The sequence below is a fragment of the Trichomonas vaginalis genome, chromosome IV, assembly GCF_026262505.1.
Source record: "Trichomonas vaginalis G3 chromosome IV, whole genome shotgun sequence".
In the NCBI taxonomy this organism is placed as follows: domain Eukaryota; phylum Parabasalia; order Trichomonadida; family Trichomonadidae; genus Trichomonas; species Trichomonas vaginalis.
Window position 1 is genome coordinate 3159692 of NC_067206.1, and position 22473 is coordinate 3182164.

Sequence of the window (22473 nt, forward strand, 5' to 3'; positions counted from 1 at the left end):
TTTACGCATGGTATAGAATTGCTTAGTCGTCATTTTCAACTTCTTTAGCATATTCGTCAGGAGTTGTCTTATATTTGTTAGGAACTGTCTTTGAAAGTATACCACCTTGAACTTTGACAAGTTTGAAACGAGGTCTGACAATAGTAGTTTTATCTTCTGCTTGCAGTGTGTACATTTTGCCATGTTTGCCTAAAACTTCATAATATTCTCTTGTATACTTTCTTCTATTTTTACGAACACGAATGTGAGTACCTGTCGAGTTCCCATTGTTGTCATAGTCAATAGTATTTTCATATGGGTCGCGTTTAGGTATTTCTATTTTTACTTTGTCACCTTTCTGAAGTTTGAAGCCCGGCATTCTTTCTTGTTTGTCTCTTTTGACTAAATTATTAAATATATAGTCTTTCTCTAAGTCAGGGTTGTTTTTCATTTCTTCGGGGGAGTGGTTTCCCAAACCTTTTTGTTTACGGTTATTGTAAATATTTAAAACTTGTCTCATCTTTGCCATGGAGAAGTGTCTATACTTGTCGTCATATGACATTTCATTTGCTTCACCACCTTGTGGTTGGTTTAAGTCTCTTAACATTTTTATACATCCGTCAATGACACCAAGAGCAGAATGGTTTTGGTCGACAATGAAATATTGGTTTACATTTTTTGAACGCAGATAGTTTTTTACATCATCTGATTTGAAAGAACTTTCACAGTCAGATGTCAGTTTTGTTGGATGGTATTTGTCAACGAATATTGTCAAAGCAGTTTTCACATCTAAAATATTTTTGGACCATAATGGTATGGCTTCACAGTATCTTGTGTTTTGACCAACAAATATTAACCAGTATGGTGGTCCATCTGTTCTAACTCTCGGAATGTTTTCCAAGATATCCATAAACCAAGCATTTGGTGTTGAACTAAAGATTTTTATCATGAGTGCTTTCTTTGTCGCTTTAGAAACATAGGGGTCCTTGTTTGGATTCGTCATTTTTTACCCTGTAAGAAATGGGTTTATTTGGCGCATTAGCAGGAGTTGCATCCAGATTTTTGCCCGCAGTGGGAACAATAGCCAGAGGTGTATTTGGAGTTGGAAGGAAGATTTTGAGTACATTAGGTATACTTAAAGAGAAAGCACAACCTATTATACAAACTGTACAGAAAGGTTGGGATGTAGCACGAGATGCAACAAATCTTATTCCAAATCCTGAAACAAGAGGAAAAGTTCAAGGATGGATGGACAATGTAGGAAGACAAGCAGGAAACTATTATAACAAAGCAAATGACTACTATAACCAAGCAGGACACTATATGGACCAAGGTGAAAGATTCTTTAACAGAGGATATAACCATGCACAACAGTGGGTAAACAATAACCAACCGCAACCACCTCAAACGTGGGGAATGTAAAGTTTTTTATTGAGATGAAATGAACAATGCAGCTTTAAACAGAATAAGTCATGGAAGACCACCTTTTACACCACGTGTTTGTAAAGTTCTTCCTATACCTCAGGAAGTTTTAGACCGACTTAAAAAACCTAAACAACCAGTTGAAAACAAACCAAACTAAATTTTTTACTCAGATGAAATGACCGAAGAAGTTGAAACGGTAGATTTGACACCACAAACAAAAAGTTCAGAACCATTGTCAAAACCTGTCAAAGAACTTACAGATGAAGAGAAAAATTCAATAATAGAAAGTGCCAGGTCTGGAAATACAAACCCTAACTATAAAGTCACTTTTCATAGAAATGGAACGGCTAGTATCTCAAAAAAGAAACAGACTCTCACAAATAAAATATTGAAGTCTGAAGGAGCTTTCGAGACAACAGATGGAAAAGTTTACTTCACTGACCAACAGTTCATTATAGAACATCTCATTGACTTAGAGTCGAAATATTCTAAACTTTACAACAAACACAAAAAGTTGAAAGGAAAACAAAAACAAATGGCATATGATATTTATGAAGATGTTGACGACACAACTGTTCCTGCAAGTGAAGTAAAGTCAGAGGAACCGAAAAGTGACGAAAAACCGATAGAAGAAGAAAAACCAAAAACTGAAGATAAACCAAAACCAAAGTTTAGTTTCCAAACTAAACCAAGTCAACCTTCATTAGCTGGTATGGGTTGGCGTCAAAGACTTATGGCAGCAGGCGGTTATGTAAAGTAAAGAAAAAAATATTTTTTTTTTTTATAAAAATGCCCCCATATAGAATGGATAGAAAGTCTGCTAGAATAAAAGCAGAGTTACAAAGATATGGTTGGAGAGTTTCGAAGAATTTTAAATATAGGAAGGGAAGACCCATAAAAGTCTATGACAAATTGTCTGGTCTTCGCTACGAAATGGATTTGGAAACAGCACGTGCCAATTATCCAAACAGACTAGAGAGGTTAGAAGAAGAACGTCTTATGGACATGCCTTTCGATGTTAGTGAACCTCAAGTTGAAGGACACGACGGCTTTGCCAGATTCTACTGGAAACATGACGAACAATTGCATCCTTTGAGAAGGAAAAAAGGAAAAAGTGAAGACGCACATGCTCCCATGGAAAGAACAAGATATGCATATGAAAAGTATCGTGAAGTTAGAAGTCAAATTACATCTGGTCGAACCTTTACAGTAAACTTTGACGAAGGAAAGAACAAAGAAGGCTTCATGGGTGTACTTGCTGCAATTCAAGACGGAAATAAGAAAGGACACAATCTCAGATTGACCATAACAGATTTGGATGGTCACATTTACTATGCACATGGCAATGAACAAACAGCCGCAAAACTTCTTGACGCTTTCAAGACTACAAAGAGAGAACAAATGGTTGACTCCGACTCAGACATTTTGAATGCAATTGAAGGAATTGCAAGTGTCAAGTTCGAATGGTACCAACCTAACCCGCAAGCAGTCAGACAACATGCTGGATACTTCCCCTTCATAAATAAGTCTGACATTGACTTGACAAGGTATGGAATTTACAATTCAATTGAAACAATTGTCAATGAACCTTGCATTCTTACATGTCTCAGGAACTCTGGTCTTGTTACAGATGAGAAGATGAAGTATCTTGAGTCATGTGTGAAGACAAGGTACATTCTCAGAGGTCAATTGGCAAAAATTGCACCGTTGGCAAATGTCAATATCCGAGTCAACATACCTACAGCTAAAGGTTCTTCACATGACGACTATGTTGTTGACAAAGACTTACCATGGTTGAAGATTGTAATTGTCCACAACCACTTCATGTTGAACGAAAGTCTTACAAACCCATTCTTTGGTAAAAGTAAGTGCAACATTGTCAGAGCTGTAAACATTCTTTTCGAGAAAGGTTTGTTGGAACCAATTCCAGATGACAAGCTTACAGAAAGTTTTGTACCAAAAGACGAAACAAACTTTTCATTGTTAGCAAGACCAAAAGTTGTTCCAGACAAAGTTCTAGTACAAAAGAAGTACACAGTTCCACAAGGGGTTGGTATGTTCGGATACCAACCTGAACCAGAAGAACTTCCAATGAGGTTGCAAGAACTTCAAGATGCTATAAACAAACTTCCATTGAGACATCCAATTGACGTCAAATTGTATTGGAGAGCATCTGAGTTAGGTCAGAAGGTTTTATATGAAACAGGTTGCTTCGACGATGTTTATGAGATAACAGGAGAAGTTTCTCAGAAGATAAGAGACTCACTTGAATTTCCACAAACTGGACCAATTGGTTGCGACAAGTTCGACTCAGATGAAAAGATATACTATGTCGACCTTAACGCTGCATACATGAGGTTTGTAATATATTCCGACTGGAATTCCAAACGAAGATGGTGAGTTCCCGGGAAGGAACTATACAGTTGGAAAAGTCATACAACAACTGTATGATATTAGGAAAGCTTCAAACCCCAAACTTGCAATGACACTCAAATTGCTTATGAATTCGACACGGGGATATTCCATTAAGAAACCTCAAGAGATGAAGAGTAAACATTATGAGAAGGTCGACAACTTTGTTGAAAGGTTTTCTCCTTTTGTTTTGAAGTACGAATTCACTCAAGGTCAAAGTGGCTTAGTAACCACATTAAAACCTATTGTCGAACATTGGTCTTACCCTCAGTTCGCAAAGGCAGTACTTGACAACTACAACAAATTCTTCTCCGAAGTCAAATCCAAAGTCAAGGTTTACTATGAGAACATTGACGCACTCATGACGAACGAAGAAAGCTATAACAAACTCATTGAAATGGGTTTAGTCGGTGAAAAGATGGGCTGTTTTAAGCTAGATAAGGTATTTTCCGAAGTTCATGTCCTCTCCAAGCGTAAGTACTGGGGTGTTAAAGAAGATGGTGAAATAGTTAAACATTGCATGAAATAAAAACGTTTTTCAAAAAAGTGACATTTTTTAATGGCGTACATCCCTGAGCGCTTCGTCCAGTTCAACCAAATGTTGGTCTCGGTACCAGGCAAGAGATATTCCAGGCTCAAACTCAACCGTCTCTTCAAAGAATGGATTGAAGACTACAGAGGAGACGAGTGGTTGACAATTGAATTTGCTCGGGCTTGGAATTGCTACAGAAGGGTCTTAGACGTGGACCCAAGACTCACGTACAGAGGTTGGGATGTGGTCTTCACATTCCAAAATTGGTACCAATACCAAAAATAAAAACTTAAATTTACTTGGGGTTTCCCCCTAAAATAATTTTTTTTACTCTTAGAACCACTCGAGGTTCTCCTTACGGTTGTTGAGCTTGTCACCGTCAATGTGTCTGACCTTCGTCTTCTTGTCTGGATTTGGAACCCATTGAATTGCGACAAGCTTGCCCATGGAAATTGAACCGCGATTCCGAAGGTTAAGGTTCAAGTGTCTCAAGTTGTTGAGAACTGGGGTAAGAACCTTGCCGGTCTCCCTGTTGCGGATTTTGTATGGGTAGGGTTGGGAAATTTCGTAGGCGTCATCGGCAACAAGGGTTGCCCAAACTTCCTCTTCTTCGTGTTTCTCTTCTTCCTCTTCTTCTTTGATAATACCTTCTTCAATTTGGTACTCACGAAGTACGGTGTTGCATGTTCTGTCCTTTCCGAGTACCTTCCAGATGGCGTCTATCTCTTCGAAGAAACGGTAGATGAGTCTGGCAAGGTCTTGGTTCTCTCTCTCGTAATTGCGCAACGATTCTGAGAAATCGTTCAGGCATTTCTCATTGGAAGCTTGGTTCATGAGGACATCGGCTTTGAGATTGGTCATCTCTGTCATAAGACTACTTTGGAGAATCTTAATGGTGTTTGTCAGATGAGCTTTCAATTGGGCAATTTGAATTTGAATTGGGCGCTTGTCTGGCAACCTTGAAAGGACATCTGCCATTGTGTTCGGCTTCGGTGCTTGTTCGGACATCGAAAAAATGAAGTGGTTTGAGAATGACGGTTTTACTTCAAAAAGCTGGTTATGACAGTTAAGTCATACAACAAGTTTAAAATAATATCTTGCTCTTCTTCTGAACGTTTGTTGTCTCTTCCGATAAAAGTTTCGAACATGAGAACCAAAAAACGTTTTTTGAGGAACCGAAAGAGTTCAGGCAAATTTTCATATTCTGGATATGCTGGGAGCAGTTCAAAACATTGAGCTGACTTTCGGACAAAATTGGGACAATGTCAGAAAATTCATCTTTGGTCGGACTGCTTGAAGGTAAGTCCCTTACATGTAAGTAGCTCTGGTAAAGTCTTCTCATTCTGCTAACTTTGGAGTATAGCTTCGTAATTTAAGAGTTTTAATTGTCTTATTCCTCTCTTGACATCTAAACGGTAACTATCCATGAGGTCAAGGGTAGCTTTAGTTGCCTTAAGAGGAGCTATCTGTTCCTTGACTTCTGCAATTTTGGTTGCAATTGTGGTTTGAGCTCCTTCAAGTTCGCCGTCTATGTCGTTCTCAACACCTTCAACCATAGCTTGAAACTCTTCATCGGTCCATTGAGTTTGGTGTGGGACGAATTTAACTTGCTTCATTCAAAAAATGAAAAAAAATGTTTTTACTCTAAACGTGCCATATAGATGGCTATAAGAAACTTACCAGAAGGCTTCTTCTTCACATGAGTCTTTGGCAACTTGAGAGTTCTTGTTGGAGTTGGGTCTGGAATTTCAATTCTCTCTCGAGCGCAACAACAGATGTCAGAATAACATTCCCCACTGTCCTTCTTGCCACCATAAACTGTGTATTGACCGAACTTGCATTTGCAGGAAGACCGGTCACTACAAGGTTCACAGTTGAAATAGTTGTACTCATACCTGGTGAGTACGAGTGTGAGTAAAAACATAAAAAAGTGAGTTAAAATGAGATGTTTACTGAACTGGCTGAATGTCGCCTTCACAGGTTATGTAGAACGGCTGACCAGAGAAGTGAAGGAGACCCTTGAGAATTTGGTTCATTCTTGGGAAAGGGTTCTCTCTGTTTGGAAGTAGTATCCAAGGACGCTTGGCAAAGAACTTTATAATGGCTTCCTTCTTTGCTTGCTTTATGTCGTCGAAGGCTGTCCCGTCTGGTATTTGAATTGGAATTCCAGTCGAAATCTCGAGATTCAAGGCAGCCATTCCTGTTATCCAACCGTTAACAAGCTTGCCTTTTAGATTCTGCCTGAGGAAGTCTTTAACAAGCTCGTTAATTTCAATTAGGTAAATTGCCTCGTTGGTAGGTTCGACCTCGACCATTGCTACTGTCAGTAAAAGTACTGCTACTGTCAGTAAAAGTACTGCTACTGTCAGAAAAAGTACTGCTACTGTCAGTAAAAGTACTGCTACTGTCAGTAAAAAGGAAAATTTGAGAGGGTTTTCGACGATAAAGTACTGCTACTGTCAGTAAAAGTACTGCTACTGTCAGAAAAAGTACTGCTACTGTCAGTAGCAGTACTGCTAGTAGCAGAGATTTTTATCGTTGTGGTCCGACGGTTAAGCCACAAACGAATGTCCGACGTCCCACCAACCGAGTCCATTCCCAAACCAGAGGAACCTAAAGAACCACAACAGTCTCCTCAGCAACCTCAGTTCCAGCAAGTACCTCCGAATTACTACCAATTTCCACCTCAAGGTTACTACCCACCACAAGGCTTCCCGAACTACCCTCCTCAGCCTATGCCTTACTTCCCCAACCCTTGGTTGTTCCAGCAAGCTCCACCCCAGCAATTCCAATTCCAATCTCAGTCCAAGAGAGCCCAAGAGTTCGAAGAAGGTCTGAACCGCTTACGCAAAGAGTATGCTACAGCTCCAATGGAAGACGACAGGCTTTCAGTCTCTTCCCTCAAATCGACCGATTCGACTCGTACCACAGATTCGGCTCGTGACCGTGAAGACTACCTCAAGCAGTCTGAGAGACTCTTCATCTTACAGCCATTTACAGTTGGAGCTCTCAAGAACATGCGCAATTACGAAGGTCAGACACCAGCTGGAGACCGCAAAACAGACGTACTCGCAAGAGCCGTCCAGCTCGTCAAAACAAAGACGGAGATAATCGACTTCATACTTGCAGCTTGCCCATACAAGTAAAAAAATATACAATTACGAATTAAACTTTTTACTCTTTCTTTTCTGAGTTGTTTAGAGCTGGTTTCTCTTGTAGAAACCTTTCATACTCTTCCATGGTCATGTAATTGCGAATTTGGTACGCAATTCCAGGTTCGTTGTTTTTGAACCTTACGTATGTAACGCTTCCATCCTCCTCAGGAAAGTAAGCTGCTAACATCTGACCAAGTTTTCTCGGTGACTCGGAGCTCATAAAAATGTCACCTTTTAAACGTTAAGTTTTTAGTCTTAATTTACCCTTTGTTTGTCAAGGTAGTATTGGAGTGCAATTTCTCCAAATTCTCTGTGTCGGAGTTCTTCAGCATTTTCCAAGGTGTACCTGGAGAACTCAAAGAAGTTGTCAAGAACATACTGCCATGCTGCTCTTCTGAGTTCGTCGGTATTTTGGAAGTGTTGCACCTTCGAGTTTTCGGACATGAAAAAAATGACACTTTTTCTATTAAACCGTTTTGGCATTTCTCATGAGTGAGTATAGTTCTGCCGAACCATTGGAAGAGAAGAAGTACCCTTGCTGGCAAAAGACAAAAATAGTTGCCTTAGTTGTCATTGCAATTGTACTCGTAATTGAATTCATTGTACTTCTCTTCACGTACCTAAAACTCAGCAATGGTATTTGCTTTAAGAAGCTACCATCTTACTAAGACTAAACACTTAGATTTTTCAAGCTTGACTTTTTACAATTTGAACTTTGTTTGCGTAGATATGAATTCTGAAAGAAGTATGAGGGTCTTGTATGACTTTGTACTTCTCCCATAGTTCATGTCTGTCAAACTTACCTGCCATGGACTCTTTCATAAGTTCCATGAAATCGTCTTCGGACAATCCGGGGAAAAGTATTATGTCAGTAAGTATTCTCTTTACATCCTTACTTAAACTCTTTGCTGTCTGTACACATATTACGACTGAGATGTTAAAGTGTCTGAGCTTCTTAAGAATTCGACACATATCTTGTTCTCTGTTCTTTAACAAAGGATGAGAGGCGAAATCATCTAAGATAAGAAGACACCTATGAGGGTACGTTTTCCAATCGTAAGATTGCAATTTCTTCGAAATGTATTCTATCTCTTTCTGTTTGTTTCTGAAGTGGTGTTTGTCTAATATTCTCTGCATTTCCTCATTAGGTTCTTTAAACTTCGAATTGACATACTCATTTATAGCATTATACTTCAAAACTCTTCTTTGGTACTTCTTTATCCAATCTAACAACTCAGTATCCTTTATACATACTAACTTAGACTTCTTTATAATATCTTTGAACGAATTGACGGTTTGGTCAAATTGACCAGAAGTCGAACAAATAACAACTAACTCATAGAATGAGTTCTTCTCATCTAGTTCTTGTTGTTGTGCAGCCATTTTAAGATAAGTGAAAGTCTTACCCGACCCAGGTGGTGCAATTAGACCTGTTATACCATTCTGAGCAAATAAGAACTTTTCATGTATAGGCTTTATCTGAGCATTTTCTAACTTCCTCTTGTTCTTGTTTAAAACATTCTCAAATTTCTTGTCAATGTCAGCAAACTTTTTTTCTAACATATTTTTAGAAAAATTAAAATTTTTATCTTTTAGAAAATGTCTAGCGATTTCGCTATCTATATTCGAGACAAACTTTTTGACAGCAAAACATCTGTCGACCATAAAATCTTACATAGTGTAAACAAGAAAGGTGAATTTGTTCTAAAGTTCTGTTTCTGGGAATATGACAAGAACCATAAAACATTACAAAGAGCAGTCTTAAAATTTGTCAATGACAGACTTGTTGACAGAGATGACGCCGATTGGAAAGATGAAGTCCAACAAAACTTCTTAGAATGCAAAGAAGACACATGCGCTGTTCTTGAAGATGAAATAGAAAACAGAATAGATGAGCTATTAAAGGACAAAGAACTTTTACAGAAATATGGTTCGGAGAAATTTGACATATCTCCACCAGAGAAGAAGAAGAAAGAAAAGAAAGAGAAAAAAGTAGAAGAGAAGAAAGAACCTGAACCAGTTCCAGAGAAAAAGAAATTTGACATGTAAAAATAAAATTTTATTTTTAGAACATTTCTGGGTCAATGTCAATGTTCTCTTCCTCTTTAGGAGTAAACACTGGCTTAGACTCTAATAGCTTTTTACCCAATTTACCTTGAACTTCTACAACTTTAGACTCATAATATTCATAGTCATCTGTCTTCTTTGGTTCATAAGGTATAACAAGTTTGTATGCTTTGCCTTCTTTAAGGTTTGAGAACCTTCTGTCAAAACTTTCTTTGACTGTTAACAAACCTTCTTTGTCTAAGTCTTCAAATTTCGCACCATTTTTAGTCACAATAGCAAACTTAACTGGTTCGATGTTCCAAACTTTGCTGAATGAAGACTTTTCAAAATGGTAGAAGTAAACATTCAAATATGTGAATGGGTCTAGTTCTTCTTTAAGTCCTGACATGTACTTGTTTACTGAAATATATTTCGTCATCTTTTCTATCGGATAAAAAAATATTTTTTTTAAATTTACTCAGAAAAAATTTTCTTTGTATATACACCATTCTGAACATCTAAAAGACTTTTGACATTTGCCAAGAATGTACGTTTAGAAGCTGCCATATAACCATATTCTTGACAATATTGTTTATATTCATCATATAAAGACCTTTCATCTAAACACTCAAAGTCAGTTTCATCTACGAACAGTTCATATACACTCTTGTTTGCTTCTAACAATGTTTGTCTCTCTTCGGTATGTGGAATTTGTCTTGGATTGAACTTAGAAATATCTAATGTCATGAAATATGAGAACAAGTGGTTGTAAAAGTCAGATGTCAAAGTTTCTGCTAAGTCGTCAAAATATTCTGTATCTTGAATATGAGCTTCTGACGTTCTAACAACTACATATCTTCTGTCAGAACTTTCTAACTTCATCGGAACAGCATTGTTTGAAACCATAATGAAGTTTGCAACATTTTCACAAACTCTTTGGTCTTTATACTTTCTTTCAACAACTCCAACTTTGTCTGTTATAAGACTCTTCAAAGCATCTGAGTTCAAAACTTTTGTTGTATCTATACTTTGAAGTTCATTGCAAACTATAAGTTTCATATTCTCAATTGAAGAGTTAAACTTGCCACAGATGTTTTCTAAGTTTGTCATATTCGGATTCGAATAACCTTCTAACAGTTTGCACAAAATATCTGTAAAGAATGTGTTCTTACCTGTTCCTTGTTTTCCAATTATAATGAGAGCAGTTTCATTTTTAGCACTTGGATGTTGTAAGATGTTTGCAAACCAACATAAGATATACTCATAAACCTTTTCGTTTCCATTGCATATAATTTCTTTGACATGGTCTAACCAAGCTTCTATAATATTTTCTTTCCATTCAACTTGTTCATATTTATATCCAGTGAAGATAGAATAGAAGTTTGGAGAAGGTGTATAAAACTTTATACCTCGAACTGAAAAATCTTCTAACTTTGACAATAAGATATCCCAAGCATCTAACATCTTCATTCCAACTTGTACAACTTTTATTTTCTTAAGTTTCTGTCTACATTCTTGTTCAGACACTATTGTTGCTCTTGGTTTGTTAAAGACAACATCCCATTCTTTCATGACATAACATTCTGGGGCAGAGTCAACATAAATGACTAAACGTTTCAAATTCTCGACTGCTTTCTTATAGTCTCGAAATGGACACATATTTCTGAATGCTTGGAAGTCATAAAAATCTGAAACATCTATTCTGTACATTTTTATAAAAATAAAAAAAATAATTTTTTTATTCTTGACTTTGTTGTTCCATTTGTTGCATTTGTTGTTCTTGAGCTATTTGTTGTTGAAGTTGTTCTTGTAATACAATACTTTCACCGGTTGCATCTTCCAATTCTATACTTTCTGCTGTCATAGAAATATACATAGGACATAAAAGTTTTACGGGAACAAAGTTTGCGTCAACTAAGGTTAAGTTTATGTTTGCTAAAGTGTTTGAGTTTACTAAAGCTGAAAACTCTGCATTCGAATGAACAATAGGCAAACCAGTAGAGAATGTGTTATTTATACGCATAAGTATCTTTTGGTCATAATAGTTTCTGTCGACATTCGAATAACACTTTGAACCTAAGTTTGAAACAATATATAAAATAGGTGTACTTAAAGTCAATGGAACAGACAAACCTTTTACAATATAATATCCATTATTCCATTCTGCTTCTATAGGAAATGTTTGGTTGTAAAAACCCTGAAATAAGTTTTGCATTATAACTCATGTCATTTAAAATGAAAGGAAAAGTTCCAGTAAAGTTTATAGTTCCCGCATGTGTTATAGAACTTAAAATATTTTTATCTGGAAAAAGTTGGTTAAACAGGTCTACAAAACCACCTGGTGGTATTTCAGAATATGTATCTTCCCAATAGTATTTCATACCATTTAAAACAATATAGTCATCTGGAGTCAAAAGAGCAAAACATGCTTTAGTTGTCATTGTGTTTAAGGTTAGTTTACAATATCTTCCTTGAGGACTTTGAAGATATGTAGTTATAGAGTTATATGACTCGGGGTTCTTTGTTGTTATAGTATACAGAAGTATGTTTTCTGCCATTTACTTAGCAAATAAACTTCAAAGAAATGTTATGGTCGTCAAATATTTTTATGACGTCTGGGAAACTATATTTTAAGTTCAACGTTTCACCTCCTTTCATAACGTATATCTTGTCAATGACATTATATGAAACACCACAGCAACCAATGTCGGGTTCTATTTCTTTGATGTTTATATCGTCTGCCTCTGTCAAAAGTTTCAATAGTTCTTTCAAAACTTCATGAGGTGCAATGACATATGAGTTCACTTTTACCGGGTTGTGTTCGACCAAGTTTAACATTATACTTAAAGCTTGACAAATCTTCTCCTGAGTTTGAAGTTTGTCTTTAAGTTGTTGGTAGTCATTTCGAATATCTGCAACAGAACTTAAGTCTCTGCTAACTTCAGGATATGTTGGTTCTTTTACAGGAACAATTGTTATACCATCTTCGTCTTCGTATGGTTTCCCCACTTCAACATCTCTGTCTTTGACATTGACAATAACACTTTGACTGTTTGTTTGAGTTGGTGAATTTAACTTCACATCTGCCACCGCCATTAAACCTTTTGAAACACTTACGCTTCTATTTTTCGGAAATGACATTTAACTTAGAATAAAAAGATGGACGTATTCGGATATCTTATTGAATTGAAGCAGAACAAAGTTTATACTCACAAACAATACAAATACATTGACAGAATAGTTCTTTACACAAACAATGGAAAATGTTATAGAATAGCAGTCTTTGCTGAACCTAAATATTTTCATAAAGCAAAGAAAGTTGGTATAACTGAAATGGTGAAAGTTCTTGAAGCAGACAAAAATATAACTTCAAAACTGACGATATTACTAAAGGAAAGTTTATAATACAATATTATGTCAAAACTGGCGTACTGTCAATATTTGACGGAGAGAAGTCAGTTCAAGAACAACTTACTGACCTGCTGCCAAAATCTGCTCGATGGAAGCTGTCGTTATGCCAATCTGAGGAGCCCCAGCAGGTTTCATCGAACGAATCTTCAAAAGAGCATCTTCCGTGAAAAGTGCTATTGGTTTTGTAAACTTCTTTGCTCTCAATTCATCTGGACCGTCTCTGTCACCAGTATATTGTATTTGAACTGTACCAACAGTTGAAATACCACCCATAAAGTCTTCTGAGTCAGCAAATGGAATGCCAAGCCAAAAGTTTGAACGGTCTCCATTTGTATATTGAGTTTTTTGACCTCCTGTATGAGTCCATACTTTCACATATGGCATAATAGAACTTTGCATTTCAGGGTTAATGGTTGTTGTGAAGTTGTTGTTAAAGTTCATAGCATCTAATGTCAAGTTGTATGACCTCATATCCTCAACTGTAGAATATTCTTCTCTTGGATAATATTTGCCATCTATGTTTATATGATATTTAATACCAGGGTTGTAGAAACAAGAATAGTCATTTATAGTTCGTCTGAACAGTACAAACATAGTATCTGCATGTTTCATTGCAGTTGTTAAAGCAATATCTGTTCTTGCACCTGCGGCTCCTGGATTTTGGTTTCCAACTTCACCTGCAAAGTCTTTGACAGATATTTGGTGTATAGGGAACATAAGTGGAACTGCAATATATTTGGCAGCTAAAGCATTTGAAATATCTGGGTCCAACATATAAACGGCAAGTCTGCTTTCTATTCTCTTGCATTCAAATTTTTCGCATGTGAACTTAACTGGGTCCCAAGCAGTTCCAGCAGCATTGAAATAATAGTTTACTTCATTGTTGAAGTTTGAGAAACCAAAGTCTAAGTCAACCTCGCATTTGCAAAATTCGGCGAATGACGTTTGATTTGTTCCCTTTACGTCTGTAATAGTGAATGGGTCTTGTGTTGGTGCAATGACTAAGTTATTTTTGCTTGGAGTAAGTTCGATAGAAATTTTTCCTGCCCAGTTTGGTAAGTATATTAAGAACCTAAAGATGAGGAAAGATGACAAAGGAACTCTAAGTTTCAGTTTTACTTTGGTTACTGCTGCTGCAGTTTGTCCAGAAAGGTTAATATAAACTCCTGGAACGTTAGGGTCAAGTCTTCTTATTTTCTCAATAGTTGCATACTGGTCTGTTTGTTCTCTAGCTTGTGGTTGTACTGAGTTTCTCAAAGCGAACCATTCATAGTTTGCCCATGTTACTGTTTGAACTAAGTCAGAGTTAGAATATATCTTATATCCCATGAAAACTTCTGGAGCATATTGGTATCCGACATAGAAAATTCCATTGCAACCTTTCTTGTCAGACAACTTGGCAGAAGGTTTTATTTCAATGTCTTGTTCCACGTATAAGAATGAGTTGTCAATAGGAATAATATGAAACCTGTCGCAAGCAATATCTACTGTTGTTGAAGAACCTTCTCCAAACTCACCTACGTTTCCATAAGAAACAGCAGTTGTATATTCGTAAGTTCCAGGAACTATTTCTGACCTTCTAATGGCATTGTCGCATTTGTTATACCATTCGGAAACATTTCCGTTCATGGCATCCAAAACTGTTGGCGTTATATTCTGAGCGGCGTACATTTCATATGGGTAAAAATATAGAATAGTTGGATTTATATGTCATAATAGAACCCACTCGGACCAAGCTTTACTTTCTTCCTGACTGAGTTTCTAACTCTTCTTTTTCCTTCATTGCCACTACTTTCACTAGATGAAGTTACTTCTTCACTACTTTCACTTTGTTCTACTCTTCTCTTCTTCTTTGGTGTCGCTTTTGGTAACTTGCCCTCTGCTTCAAGTTGTAGCATCTTTGCCTCATGTTCACCTAGTATGTTGTAAATTTCCCATGTCCTTTTTGCCTTTGGGCTCTGGTCGCCCATCTCAGGTAACCTATATCCTAGAAAGATTTTGTCATAGTTTGTATTTGAGTCTTCGCTTATTGTTTGCATGACTCTTTCCTGAGTTTCCGGTTCAAGCTCTTCAAACAGAGCTTGTCCATATGGAATAAGCTCGTTTCCAAATATATGTTTTTGTAGCCATTCTGGTTTTCTTTCCATGTTACCAATAATATCTTTTGTGAATGGGAAAGCTTTTACCCAACGTTTCAGTCTTGCGTCATTTATTTCTGTAGTTGGTTTTATTTTGTCAAGGAACATGTTTTTCAATACTAACATTTCATTTGGTACTGTCCATTTGAGTTTTCTTAAATATTCATCCCTTCTCGGTTCATTGTCTGCAAAGTAAGTTTTTATGACATTTTGCAAACTTTCGTTTGCAAGGTCATGTACAATAGGTTCTCTTCCTTCTCTCTCCCTAACTTTCTTTCTAAACTCTTCACCAAATATACCATCTCTATGGTTCTGTGTAGTTCTTTGAGATAAATGTTCTAGAACGTCAGGTGTTATATTTCCCTCAGCCATGTTCATTTCATACGGTCCAAAATATCTGCATCTTTCATATCTTTCAATGGCATTAAAGCCGCGCTGAAAATACCAGTTATATCTGGTTCACCATTCAATTCCATTGCGTCTACAACTTCTTGGAATTGAGGTTGTAAGTTTATGAACCACCTATCCGGATTAGCTTTATGACCCCATCTCATTATAGTTCCATAGTCTGCAGAAACAAAAGTAGGTTTGTTTCCATATTGGTTAGGTTCTGAATGAACTTTAAACAATGTTTCATTTCTATATGTTTTGTTGAAATTTAACCTTTTATTTTCACCGAGTTCAGCCAAAGATTGAACGTTATATGGTCGTAAGTAAAAAGGATTATTGTATTTGCGTACATTTTCTTTCAGTACTTCCATTCTATGCTGAATATTTTCATCTGATGTTGGAGTCTTTTGTATGTCGGTGAACATTTTTCGATATCCTTCTACTATGTCAGCCGAATTTTTCTTAGACTCTTGGAAAGATTCCATATTCTCCTCATACTCTTGTTGAGGGTCAAGATTTTTCGGCTGTTCCAAATCTTCATCTAGTTCTGTGAAGTTAGTTTCCAAAGGAGGGACTTGTTCGTTTCCTTCAGGCTCTTCTAGCTGTTGTTGCTGAACTATTTCTTCCATGTCTGGTTGTATCTGAACTTCTTCCTGTTGAGTTTCTTCCTGTGGAGTTTCTTGTACCTCATCTGCTGGCATTTCATATATTCCGAGACCGTTTTTAACAAGTTCCCTATCTAAGTCATCCGGACTCATAAACCTTTCTTCTTTCGTTCCGTCTCTATTTTTTACGCGTTTCATGAAGAGAGTTGAATTATCATTTAGCTCTGACATCAAATATCTCGCAGTAAATTCATTCATGTCATTTGGATGATATGCTATTAAATCATATCCCTTTGCGAGCTTGTATTTTCCAGGTTTGAGATTATATCCGATTTTATGCTGAACCATAAAGCTAAATATAGGTCGTTCGGGTCAGTATTTCCTTCCTTGAACTTTCTAATAGCTTCTTTATATCTGTCACTAAAGTCAAGAGTATCTGGGTAACCATAATCTTCCTTAAAGCATTTTTAAGAATTCTTGGTTTCCTTTTTCTCTACTTCTTTTGTGTCTTTGCTCTGTTTTGGTTGCTGTTGTGCAGGGTTTTGAACTGTTGGTTGCTGTGTGGTTGTGGAGGTTGCTTGTTGTGCTGGTTTTTTGGTTGTTGTGCTGGATTTGAAGTGTTGTTGTTGTTTGCTGCGATTTTGAACTGTTGTTTTGTGTTGGTTGTTGTTGTGGTGCTGGATTTTGAACTGTTGGTTGTTGTTTGTTTTGGTGCATGCCTGTGTCTGTGTCCATGTGACGATGTAAATGTTTTAGGTAGTCCTGGTGCAGGTGCTTCTCTTGGAGGTTTGGTGGTATATAAGTTCCACCAGCTGGCACATATGTTCCATCTGCAGCATAATGTCCTACCTGACTTTTCATTTTTAAGAAAGCATTTACTAGGTCTGTTTTGGTCTGTTGTAACTCTTTTTCTTGACTTTCCACAACAGCTGCTCTAACGGCGTCATAGGCACTTTGAACTGCCTGTCTCGTTGCTGCATCTGTTAATTTTCGTCATATTTTGTGCTACTTCTCTTAAACTCTTTGTCGAAACCTTCAGACTTCAGTTTCTTTCCAGATGAGAAGTCGTTCACATAGTTTCACCTTACTATGAAGAGCTTCGAAGGCATTCTTAAAGTCAGCATTCATTAAAGCTTCATTTGAACTGTCTTCATCCGCTTGTATTTTTTGTCCTTATTGACCCTATAAGTTGGGCTGCTTTAGCGTTGGCTTGGGCATCTAACCAGTCATTATTAGCTTTTATAATATCTGCGCTTTTTATTGCCTTTTGCATGGCTGCGTCGTTATTTTTACTTTCTTGTGCTAAGTTTTCATACTGTTTACGGTTTGGTTTTGCAACTGTAAAAGTTTTTCTGCCTTTACATTTGCTTCAACTTCTTTTTTATACTCATCGCTATCCATATATGTCTTCATGGCTTTTTGTTTTATTTCTTCATCTTTCAGTACTTTATATTGAGTAGTATGGTTTTTCAAATTTATAACATCTTGTTCCATTTTTGCTACTTCTGCTGCTTTTTCTGACACTTTTTTCGCATATTCCTCTGTACTTAGTTCTTTCAGTTGTTCTTCTTTCTTCTTTTTCTCTACGTTTAACTCATTGAGTTTCTTTGTCTGTCTGTCATATTCTAGTTTCTTTTCGTTTTCACTTATTTGTTTCTGTATGTCTATGTTTGACTTTTTGACATCTGTTATTTGATTTTTGAGTGAACTCAAATTCATTTGACTTTGAGGGTTATAAGCTGTTCCGTCTGCAGCTCCACCATAGCCTGCCATTTTCGCTAAAAGTGCCGCTCTTAAACCTCCACTCTGTGCACCAATAACTCGGTTTAAAAGCATAGGGTTGCTTGACATTTGTTGCAACATAGTGGGGTCATTCATCATTTGTTGTTGCAACTGTTGTTGTGGTGTCAGTTTTACTATTGGATGTTTCAATGCTCCCTTCCTCTTACGTATATTCTTGCGTAGCTTACGTGGCATTTTAAGTGAAGTTAAAAAGCGGTTTTTGACAGATGTTTATATGACACTTTTTGTTCAGCACAAAAAACTACTCGGTCAAAGTGTTGTCAGTTTTGTAAAATAACCGTCCTATCTCATTCTATAAGGGAGAAAAGGCTTCTCAAAGTATACTTCCTTGGAACGCCTGTAACTTTTCCTGTAGCGACGATAGACTCTTACTTGTCCGGACAAAGTTATACTATTTTGAGTGCTCTACAAAAAAGTCACCGGCTGGCTCGTCCTCAGAAATTTTTTATGGGCTAGAGGGCGCAACGCGCCTGGAAGCCCCACTACCTTTTTTTTCAATGTTGTTTAATAAAAGATAAAGTGTGAAATTCCGTTTTTAAATATATAAAAATTTTTATGGAAATGTTCATATGTCCGAAATTCAAATTATCAGAGAATCAATGGGTAACTCTTGTATGTGTTTTTGTGTTACGTGAGAAAACAACAATGAAATTGCCCATCTACGTCTCAGTTTAGATCGATAAAAATCTTCAACTTCATAACCTCTGCGTTAACATTTTGGGAATACGAACGCTGTTATACCTGTCGAAATTTGGAATTATATTATATTGTCATTAATATCACTGATATTTATATCCCGGTTTAAATTCGTTAATCAACAATATACTTCAACTACTTTAAGACAATCAAACATTCTTTAGCATACTCGATGAACTCTCAGTAAATTGTTCAAAAATTGATTTGTTCATAACAAATTACAGAATTTTGACACCCGAAACTGTATATAACAGCAATATAGAAACTAGACTATGAACTTCTTCAAATGAATATAACTTAGCTTTTCGAAAATGTTGAGAATTTTGTTCAATTATAACATCTTTTTCTAATGACATTGCCGTGCGCAAAAGCCTATCTTTGTTTTGTGTCGCAAGACTTATCGAGCTATATTCTATGTAGAACGTTGCATAAATTTGATTGGTTTTTCTAATGATAAAAATTATTTATAAATTCAATAGTACAGTATACATTGTGCGTCGCCTGTAGCCTACAGCTACAGTCACCGGCACAATGAAAAGTGACACTATACGGGCGCACATATGTACGCATATATGTGTAAAAATAAACGTTCATATGTAAACTAACCTTTATTCACTAGCAGGGGCTGATAAATCATAATCGTCAAGAAGAACGATAGGTGGTCCCACTGGTTTAATCTGTATGGAGAGGCAAACGTGACGTAAGAAGCATAGCACCGGTTTCTCAGTATATTTAATAGACTCTGCTGTTGGCTTAACTGTAAGCTTATATGTAATAGGTGAGTTAGATAACTGACCCTGTTGGAATGTATAATCAGTTTCGCAAGGGAATCCACATAGGTAATGACCTAAGTCATTTGACTCGATTCTAAATTGAGGGACTGATGTGGTTGTGATAGACCTCATGACATCATAGTTGAAGCCAACAGTATCGTTATTATTGTTAGTAGCATTTGCCTGCATCTCATAGAAGATTGGATCATTAGATGCTTGAGCCTCAGCAGGTATGTTACCATATGCACCGCAGTTCAGTTGAATTTGTTCAAACAGTGGATTTTCATAGGTAGTGTTATAATTAGGTGTTTTCTTAAATAGTGTATAAATGGTGTTCACATATAATGGAGTAAATGCTGCCGTGAATGTACAAGGAGTTCCTGCACCTTTAGCCATTGAACCATCCATAGTAATGCAGTCAATTCTTTGATTGGGAAGTTTAGAGTCTTTGCCGAATATCTTGCCACAAATCACTATAGATGTTAGGGTCCAAAGAGAATGAGTTACAGTATGTAATCATTTCAAAGAAGTTTGCATTCTTCTTAGCGAACTTAATAAACTTGGTACCAAATGATATCGTACTCTTATCGGCAGTCCAAGTTACAGTATCAATAACTTTGATACCTTCATAGATAGGAGTGAAGTGATTAGTGATTGGCATATAGCTTGTAACATTGGCTTGCATGTTCGGTAATGGTAGAATATCCTGATAACTTAATGGTGTCCAAACCATACCAGCAATACTGAACTTAACCTTAAGTTGTAAGTTACCAGCAAACGCTGGAATGAATCTAATGTTATTAAGTACTAAGAATCTTCTTAGGTCAATCTTGATTGGAATGTGGAACTTTAATGTAGTTGCACCACTAATTGGATTATTGAGTTCAATAATCTGTCCAGAACGAACTGTATCACATCTATTGAAAACATCTTTATGTCTAGCCTTACTAAATACATCAACTTTCTTAATAGCTTCAGTTGTAGATGCAGTAGAAGTAATGTAACCTTCTTCTCTAGCATTATCTTGTGTATAAACACTTTTACCATTAGCGATTAATTGATATGATTCAACAGCATAGAATGAATCAATGTATCCCAACCAAATTGCTGGAAGATGTGCACATGATTTGCCACCAGCATATTTAGTATCAATTGCTTTAATTGCTGTAACATTTGATCCTGTAGGAGCGGTCTCAGCAGCTCTTTCTTTATATACTTCACCATCATATTTAGGAACTTTTTCATCAGTTGGTTCAGTTTCTGTTGTAATTAAGCACTCACCATCGACATAACCACTAATGAACGTATTATATAAGTCAATCATGTTCTCACCAGGTGGTGATATGTTAAATGTAATATAACCGTTATCAATAGTATTTGTCGGCATAGCTGGCACTTTTGTTGGGACATATCTATGGTTAGTATCTCCAATAGGAACTGCCCCATCAACTTGATCGAAATAATATCTTACTTGTCTGATGGAATCAGCAATACTGTATGTATTGAGGTTATCGTTCAACATCTTTCTCAGCTATAAAAAATTTACAATCTTCTTATTCTTGGGATTATTCGTCTTATTTGTGGCTGAGGTTTAGGAGGTTCTGGTTCAGGCTCTGGTTCATCATCGAAGTGTATTCTTTTCTCTTCCATTGATTGAACATATTCTTGATTCTCTTTAGTTTCCTTCTCACGTTCAATTGGGTCCATGTTTGGTTCATTAACTACACTGTTACGTTCTAATATCTTTGTCATCATCTCTAACAACATTTTATTAGTATATGCTTGTTCTTCTTCTTTCTTCTCATCAACTTTAGGAGCTTCTTGAACAACAGGAGCTGGGGCAGGAGCTGGTGAATTCAATGGTGCCTTTCTCTTTCTAACTTGAACTGAACCATTCTTCATATGACAAACATAATATAATGGATGTTGTATTCCTTTAGCTTCATTCAATATGATTGATTGCTTTTCACTTGGTGAAAGTTTTGACGTCATTTCTATCCTAATAAAATTTTTTACTCCTAACAAAATGACTGAGAATACTTTCGACAGAGAAGCACTCAAGAATGAACTTCGTGAAGAAATACTTAAACTCAAACCGAACAAACCAAAAGAACAAACACAAGAAGAGAAACCAGCTAAACCAAAGCGTAAACTCACAGAGAAACAATTAGCTGCATTAGCAGCTGGACGCGCAAAGAATCCACGAATGATTGCAAAGAAATTGAGAGAAGAGGAAGAAGCTAAGAAAAATAATAAGTAAGTGTTTAGAACTTTAACTTACGTTCAAAAGATGACTTCGTTGAAATAGTGAAGTCCTTATTTTTGTTGAAGCATGGTTTCGAACCAATGCACAAGTCAAAGGTTATCTCATCACCTTCATAAAGAGATTTGTACAATTCCACGATGCTATATTTTTCCCCAACTTTCTCAGGGAAGAACAAACCTTTCTTCTCGTCATAATGTACTTGTATCGCATCTGGGAACATTTGGTTTGCAGTAAGTGCAATTACGTCCTGTGTGATTCCCTTCATTCGACAGTGGAAAGCAATTTCCTTGAGGTCATTGGTTAATTCGTCGAGGTAAGTCTTCTTTCCAACGAATATAGATCTTTGTGCCTTAGACATATGTCCTGCAGTAATCTCTGCAAAGTCTGAATGAAATTGACCCAGTGCTTTTCCAATGAGTTCTCTGTTATACCTTCTCTTGTATTCTTCTGCTAACTTATCTAAGTCCTTCTCATACAAGTGTAAACTATCTGTATCCTGATAGAACAACTTCAAGCCCAAATCTTCTGCTGTGAAGAATACTTCATTCATGATTCGTTTGGACATAGAAAGGATTGAAACACCTAATGGACAATAGTTAAAGTGACGAACGATAGGTTTAAATGACTTTACACATGAAAGTTCGGAATCGGGGATGAACTCTATTGTCTGTATGTCATTATAGTTCTTAATGATATAGTCAGTGAGCTTATTGTCCTTGATGAAACGAATCTTTTTGTCAATGGGCTTTAATATCGTCTTACCATAGATACTGTTCAAAAGAAGTTTGATGATCTCTTGTATCGGATTACCTTCCTTCTTATACTTAGCACGTAATTCGAAG

The 22473-nt window shown here is 36.6% G+C and overlaps 14 protein-coding genes and 11 pseudogenes across 25 annotated transcripts, besides 1 other annotated feature; 8 read left to right on the plus strand and 17 right to left on the minus strand.

Annotated features, from left to right (window-relative positions):
- Positions 1-22: 22 nt before the first annotated feature.
- TVAGG3_0019280 (uncharacterized protein) lies at positions 23-358 on the minus strand (the record flags this gene model as incomplete). The annotated part of the gene is made up of 1 exon (XM_051220093.1): positions 23-358. The coding sequence occupies one exon, from the start codon at positions 356-358 to the stop codon at positions 23-25; it is 336 nt and encodes a 111-aa protein (XP_051105079.1).
- Positions 359-999: 641 nt separating this feature from the next.
- TVAGG3_0019290 (uncharacterized protein) lies at positions 1000-1401 on the plus strand (the record flags this gene model as incomplete). The annotated part of the gene is made up of 1 exon (XM_051220094.1): positions 1000-1401. The coding sequence occupies one exon, from the start codon at positions 1000-1002 to the stop codon at positions 1399-1401; it is 402 nt and encodes a 133-aa protein (XP_051105080.1).
- A 178-nt stretch (positions 1402-1579) lies between these two features.
- TVAGG3_0019300 lies at positions 1580-2159 on the plus strand (annotated as a pseudogene). Its single transcript has one exon. A coding segment is annotated over exon 1 (580 nt).
- Positions 2160-2208: 49 nt separating this feature from the next.
- TVAGG3_0019310 lies at positions 2209-2871 on the plus strand (annotated as a pseudogene). Its single transcript has one exon. A coding segment is annotated over exon 1 (663 nt).
- Positions 2872-3042: 171 nt separating this feature from the next.
- Positions 3043-3424, plus strand: TVAGG3_0019320 (annotated as a pseudogene). Its single transcript has one exon. A coding segment is annotated over exon 1 (382 nt).
- A 951-nt stretch (positions 3425-4375) lies between these two features.
- On the plus strand, positions 4376-4633 carry TVAGG3_0019330 (uncharacterized protein; the record flags this gene model as incomplete). Its single annotated transcript, XM_001297009.1, has 1 exon — positions 4376-4633. The coding sequence occupies one exon, from the start codon at positions 4376-4378 to the stop codon at positions 4631-4633; it is 258 nt and encodes an 85-aa protein (XP_001297010.1).
- A 48-nt stretch (positions 4634-4681) lies between these two features.
- TVAGG3_0019340 lies at positions 4682-5964 on the minus strand (annotated as a pseudogene). The gene has a single exon. A coding segment is annotated over exon 1 (1283 nt).
- Positions 5965-5987: 23 nt separating this feature from the next.
- Positions 5988-6272, minus strand: TVAGG3_0019350 (uncharacterized protein; the record flags this gene model as incomplete). Its single annotated transcript, XM_051220095.1, has 1 exon — positions 5988-6272. One exon carries the CDS (start codon positions 6270-6272, stop codon positions 5988-5990), a length of 285 nt encoding a protein of 94 aa, XP_051105081.1.
- Positions 6273-6297: 25 nt separating this feature from the next.
- Positions 6298-6546, minus strand: TVAGG3_0019360 (uncharacterized protein; the record flags this gene model as incomplete). Its single annotated transcript, XM_051220096.1, has 1 exon — positions 6298-6546. The coding sequence occupies one exon, from the start codon at positions 6544-6546 to the stop codon at positions 6298-6300; it is 249 nt and encodes an 82-aa protein (XP_051105082.1).
- Positions 6547-6915: 369 nt separating this feature from the next.
- TVAGG3_0019370 (uncharacterized protein) lies at positions 6916-7494 on the plus strand (the record flags this gene model as incomplete). The annotated part of the gene is made up of 1 exon (XM_001297011.1): positions 6916-7494. One exon carries the CDS (start codon positions 6916-6918, stop codon positions 7492-7494), a length of 579 nt encoding a protein of 192 aa, XP_001297012.1.
- Positions 7495-7522: 28 nt separating this feature from the next.
- On the minus strand, positions 7523-7723 carry TVAGG3_0019380 (uncharacterized protein; the record flags this gene model as incomplete). Its single annotated transcript, XM_051220097.1, has 1 exon — positions 7523-7723. One exon carries the CDS (start codon positions 7721-7723, stop codon positions 7523-7525), a length of 201 nt encoding a protein of 66 aa, XP_051105083.1.
- Positions 7724-7954: 231 nt separating this feature from the next.
- Positions 7955-22473: part of a mobile genetic element that runs on past the window's edge.
- On the minus strand, positions 8191-9066 carry TVAGG3_0019400 (protein of unknown function, DUF4106 family; the record flags this gene model as incomplete). The annotated part of the gene is made up of 1 exon (XM_051220098.1): positions 8191-9066. One exon carries the CDS (start codon positions 9064-9066, stop codon positions 8191-8193), a length of 876 nt encoding a protein of 291 aa, XP_051105084.1.
- On the plus strand, positions 9103-9552 carry TVAGG3_0019410 (uncharacterized protein; the record flags this gene model as incomplete). The annotated part of the gene is made up of 1 exon (XM_051220099.1): positions 9103-9552. The coding sequence occupies one exon, from the start codon at positions 9103-9105 to the stop codon at positions 9550-9552; it is 450 nt and encodes a 149-aa protein (XP_051105085.1).
- On the minus strand, positions 9569-9988 carry TVAGG3_0019420 (protein of unknown function, DUF4108 family; the record flags this gene model as incomplete). Its single annotated transcript, XM_051220100.1, has 1 exon — positions 9569-9988. One exon carries the CDS (start codon positions 9986-9988, stop codon positions 9569-9571), a length of 420 nt encoding a protein of 139 aa, XP_051105086.1.
- On the minus strand, positions 10024-11121 carry TVAGG3_0019430 (uncharacterized protein; the record flags this gene model as incomplete). Its single annotated transcript, XM_051220101.1, has 1 exon — positions 10024-11121. The coding sequence occupies one exon, from the start codon at positions 11119-11121 to the stop codon at positions 10024-10026; it is 1098 nt and encodes a 365-aa protein (XP_051105087.1).
- On the minus strand, positions 11288-11990 carry TVAGG3_0019440 (annotated as a pseudogene). The gene has a single exon. A coding segment is annotated over exon 1 (703 nt).
- On the minus strand, positions 13021-13344 carry TVAGG3_0019450 (protein of unknown function, DUF4106 family; the record flags this gene model as incomplete). The annotated part of the gene is made up of 1 exon (XM_051220102.1): positions 13021-13344. One exon carries the CDS (start codon positions 13342-13344, stop codon positions 13021-13023), a length of 324 nt encoding a protein of 107 aa, XP_051105088.1.
- TVAGG3_0019460 lies at positions 13553-14631 on the minus strand (annotated as a pseudogene). The gene has a single exon. A coding segment is annotated over exon 1 (1079 nt).
- On the minus strand, positions 14727-14999 carry TVAGG3_0019470 (annotated as a pseudogene). The gene has a single exon. A coding segment is annotated over exon 1 (273 nt).
- Positions 15385-16441, minus strand: TVAGG3_0019480 (annotated as a pseudogene). The gene has a single exon. A coding segment is annotated over exon 1 (1057 nt).
- TVAGG3_0019490 lies at positions 17433-18070 on the minus strand (annotated as a pseudogene). Its single transcript has one exon. A coding segment is annotated over exon 1 (638 nt).
- Positions 19201-19885, minus strand: TVAGG3_0019500 (annotated as a pseudogene). The gene has a single exon. A coding segment is annotated over exon 1 (685 nt).
- Positions 20908-21267, minus strand: TVAGG3_0019510 (uncharacterized protein; the record flags this gene model as incomplete). The annotated part of the gene is made up of 1 exon (XM_051220103.1): positions 20908-21267. The coding sequence occupies one exon, from the start codon at positions 21265-21267 to the stop codon at positions 20908-20910; it is 360 nt and encodes a 119-aa protein (XP_051105089.1).
- On the plus strand, positions 21479-21625 carry TVAGG3_0019520 (annotated as a pseudogene). Its single transcript has one exon. A coding segment is annotated over exon 1 (147 nt).
- TVAGG3_0019530 (organellar and viral DNA polymerase type B) lies at positions 21630-21989 on the minus strand (the record flags this gene model as incomplete). Its single annotated transcript, XM_001321698.2, has 1 exon — positions 21630-21989. The coding sequence occupies one exon, from the start codon at positions 21987-21989 to the stop codon at positions 21630-21632; it is 360 nt and encodes a 119-aa protein (XP_001321733.2).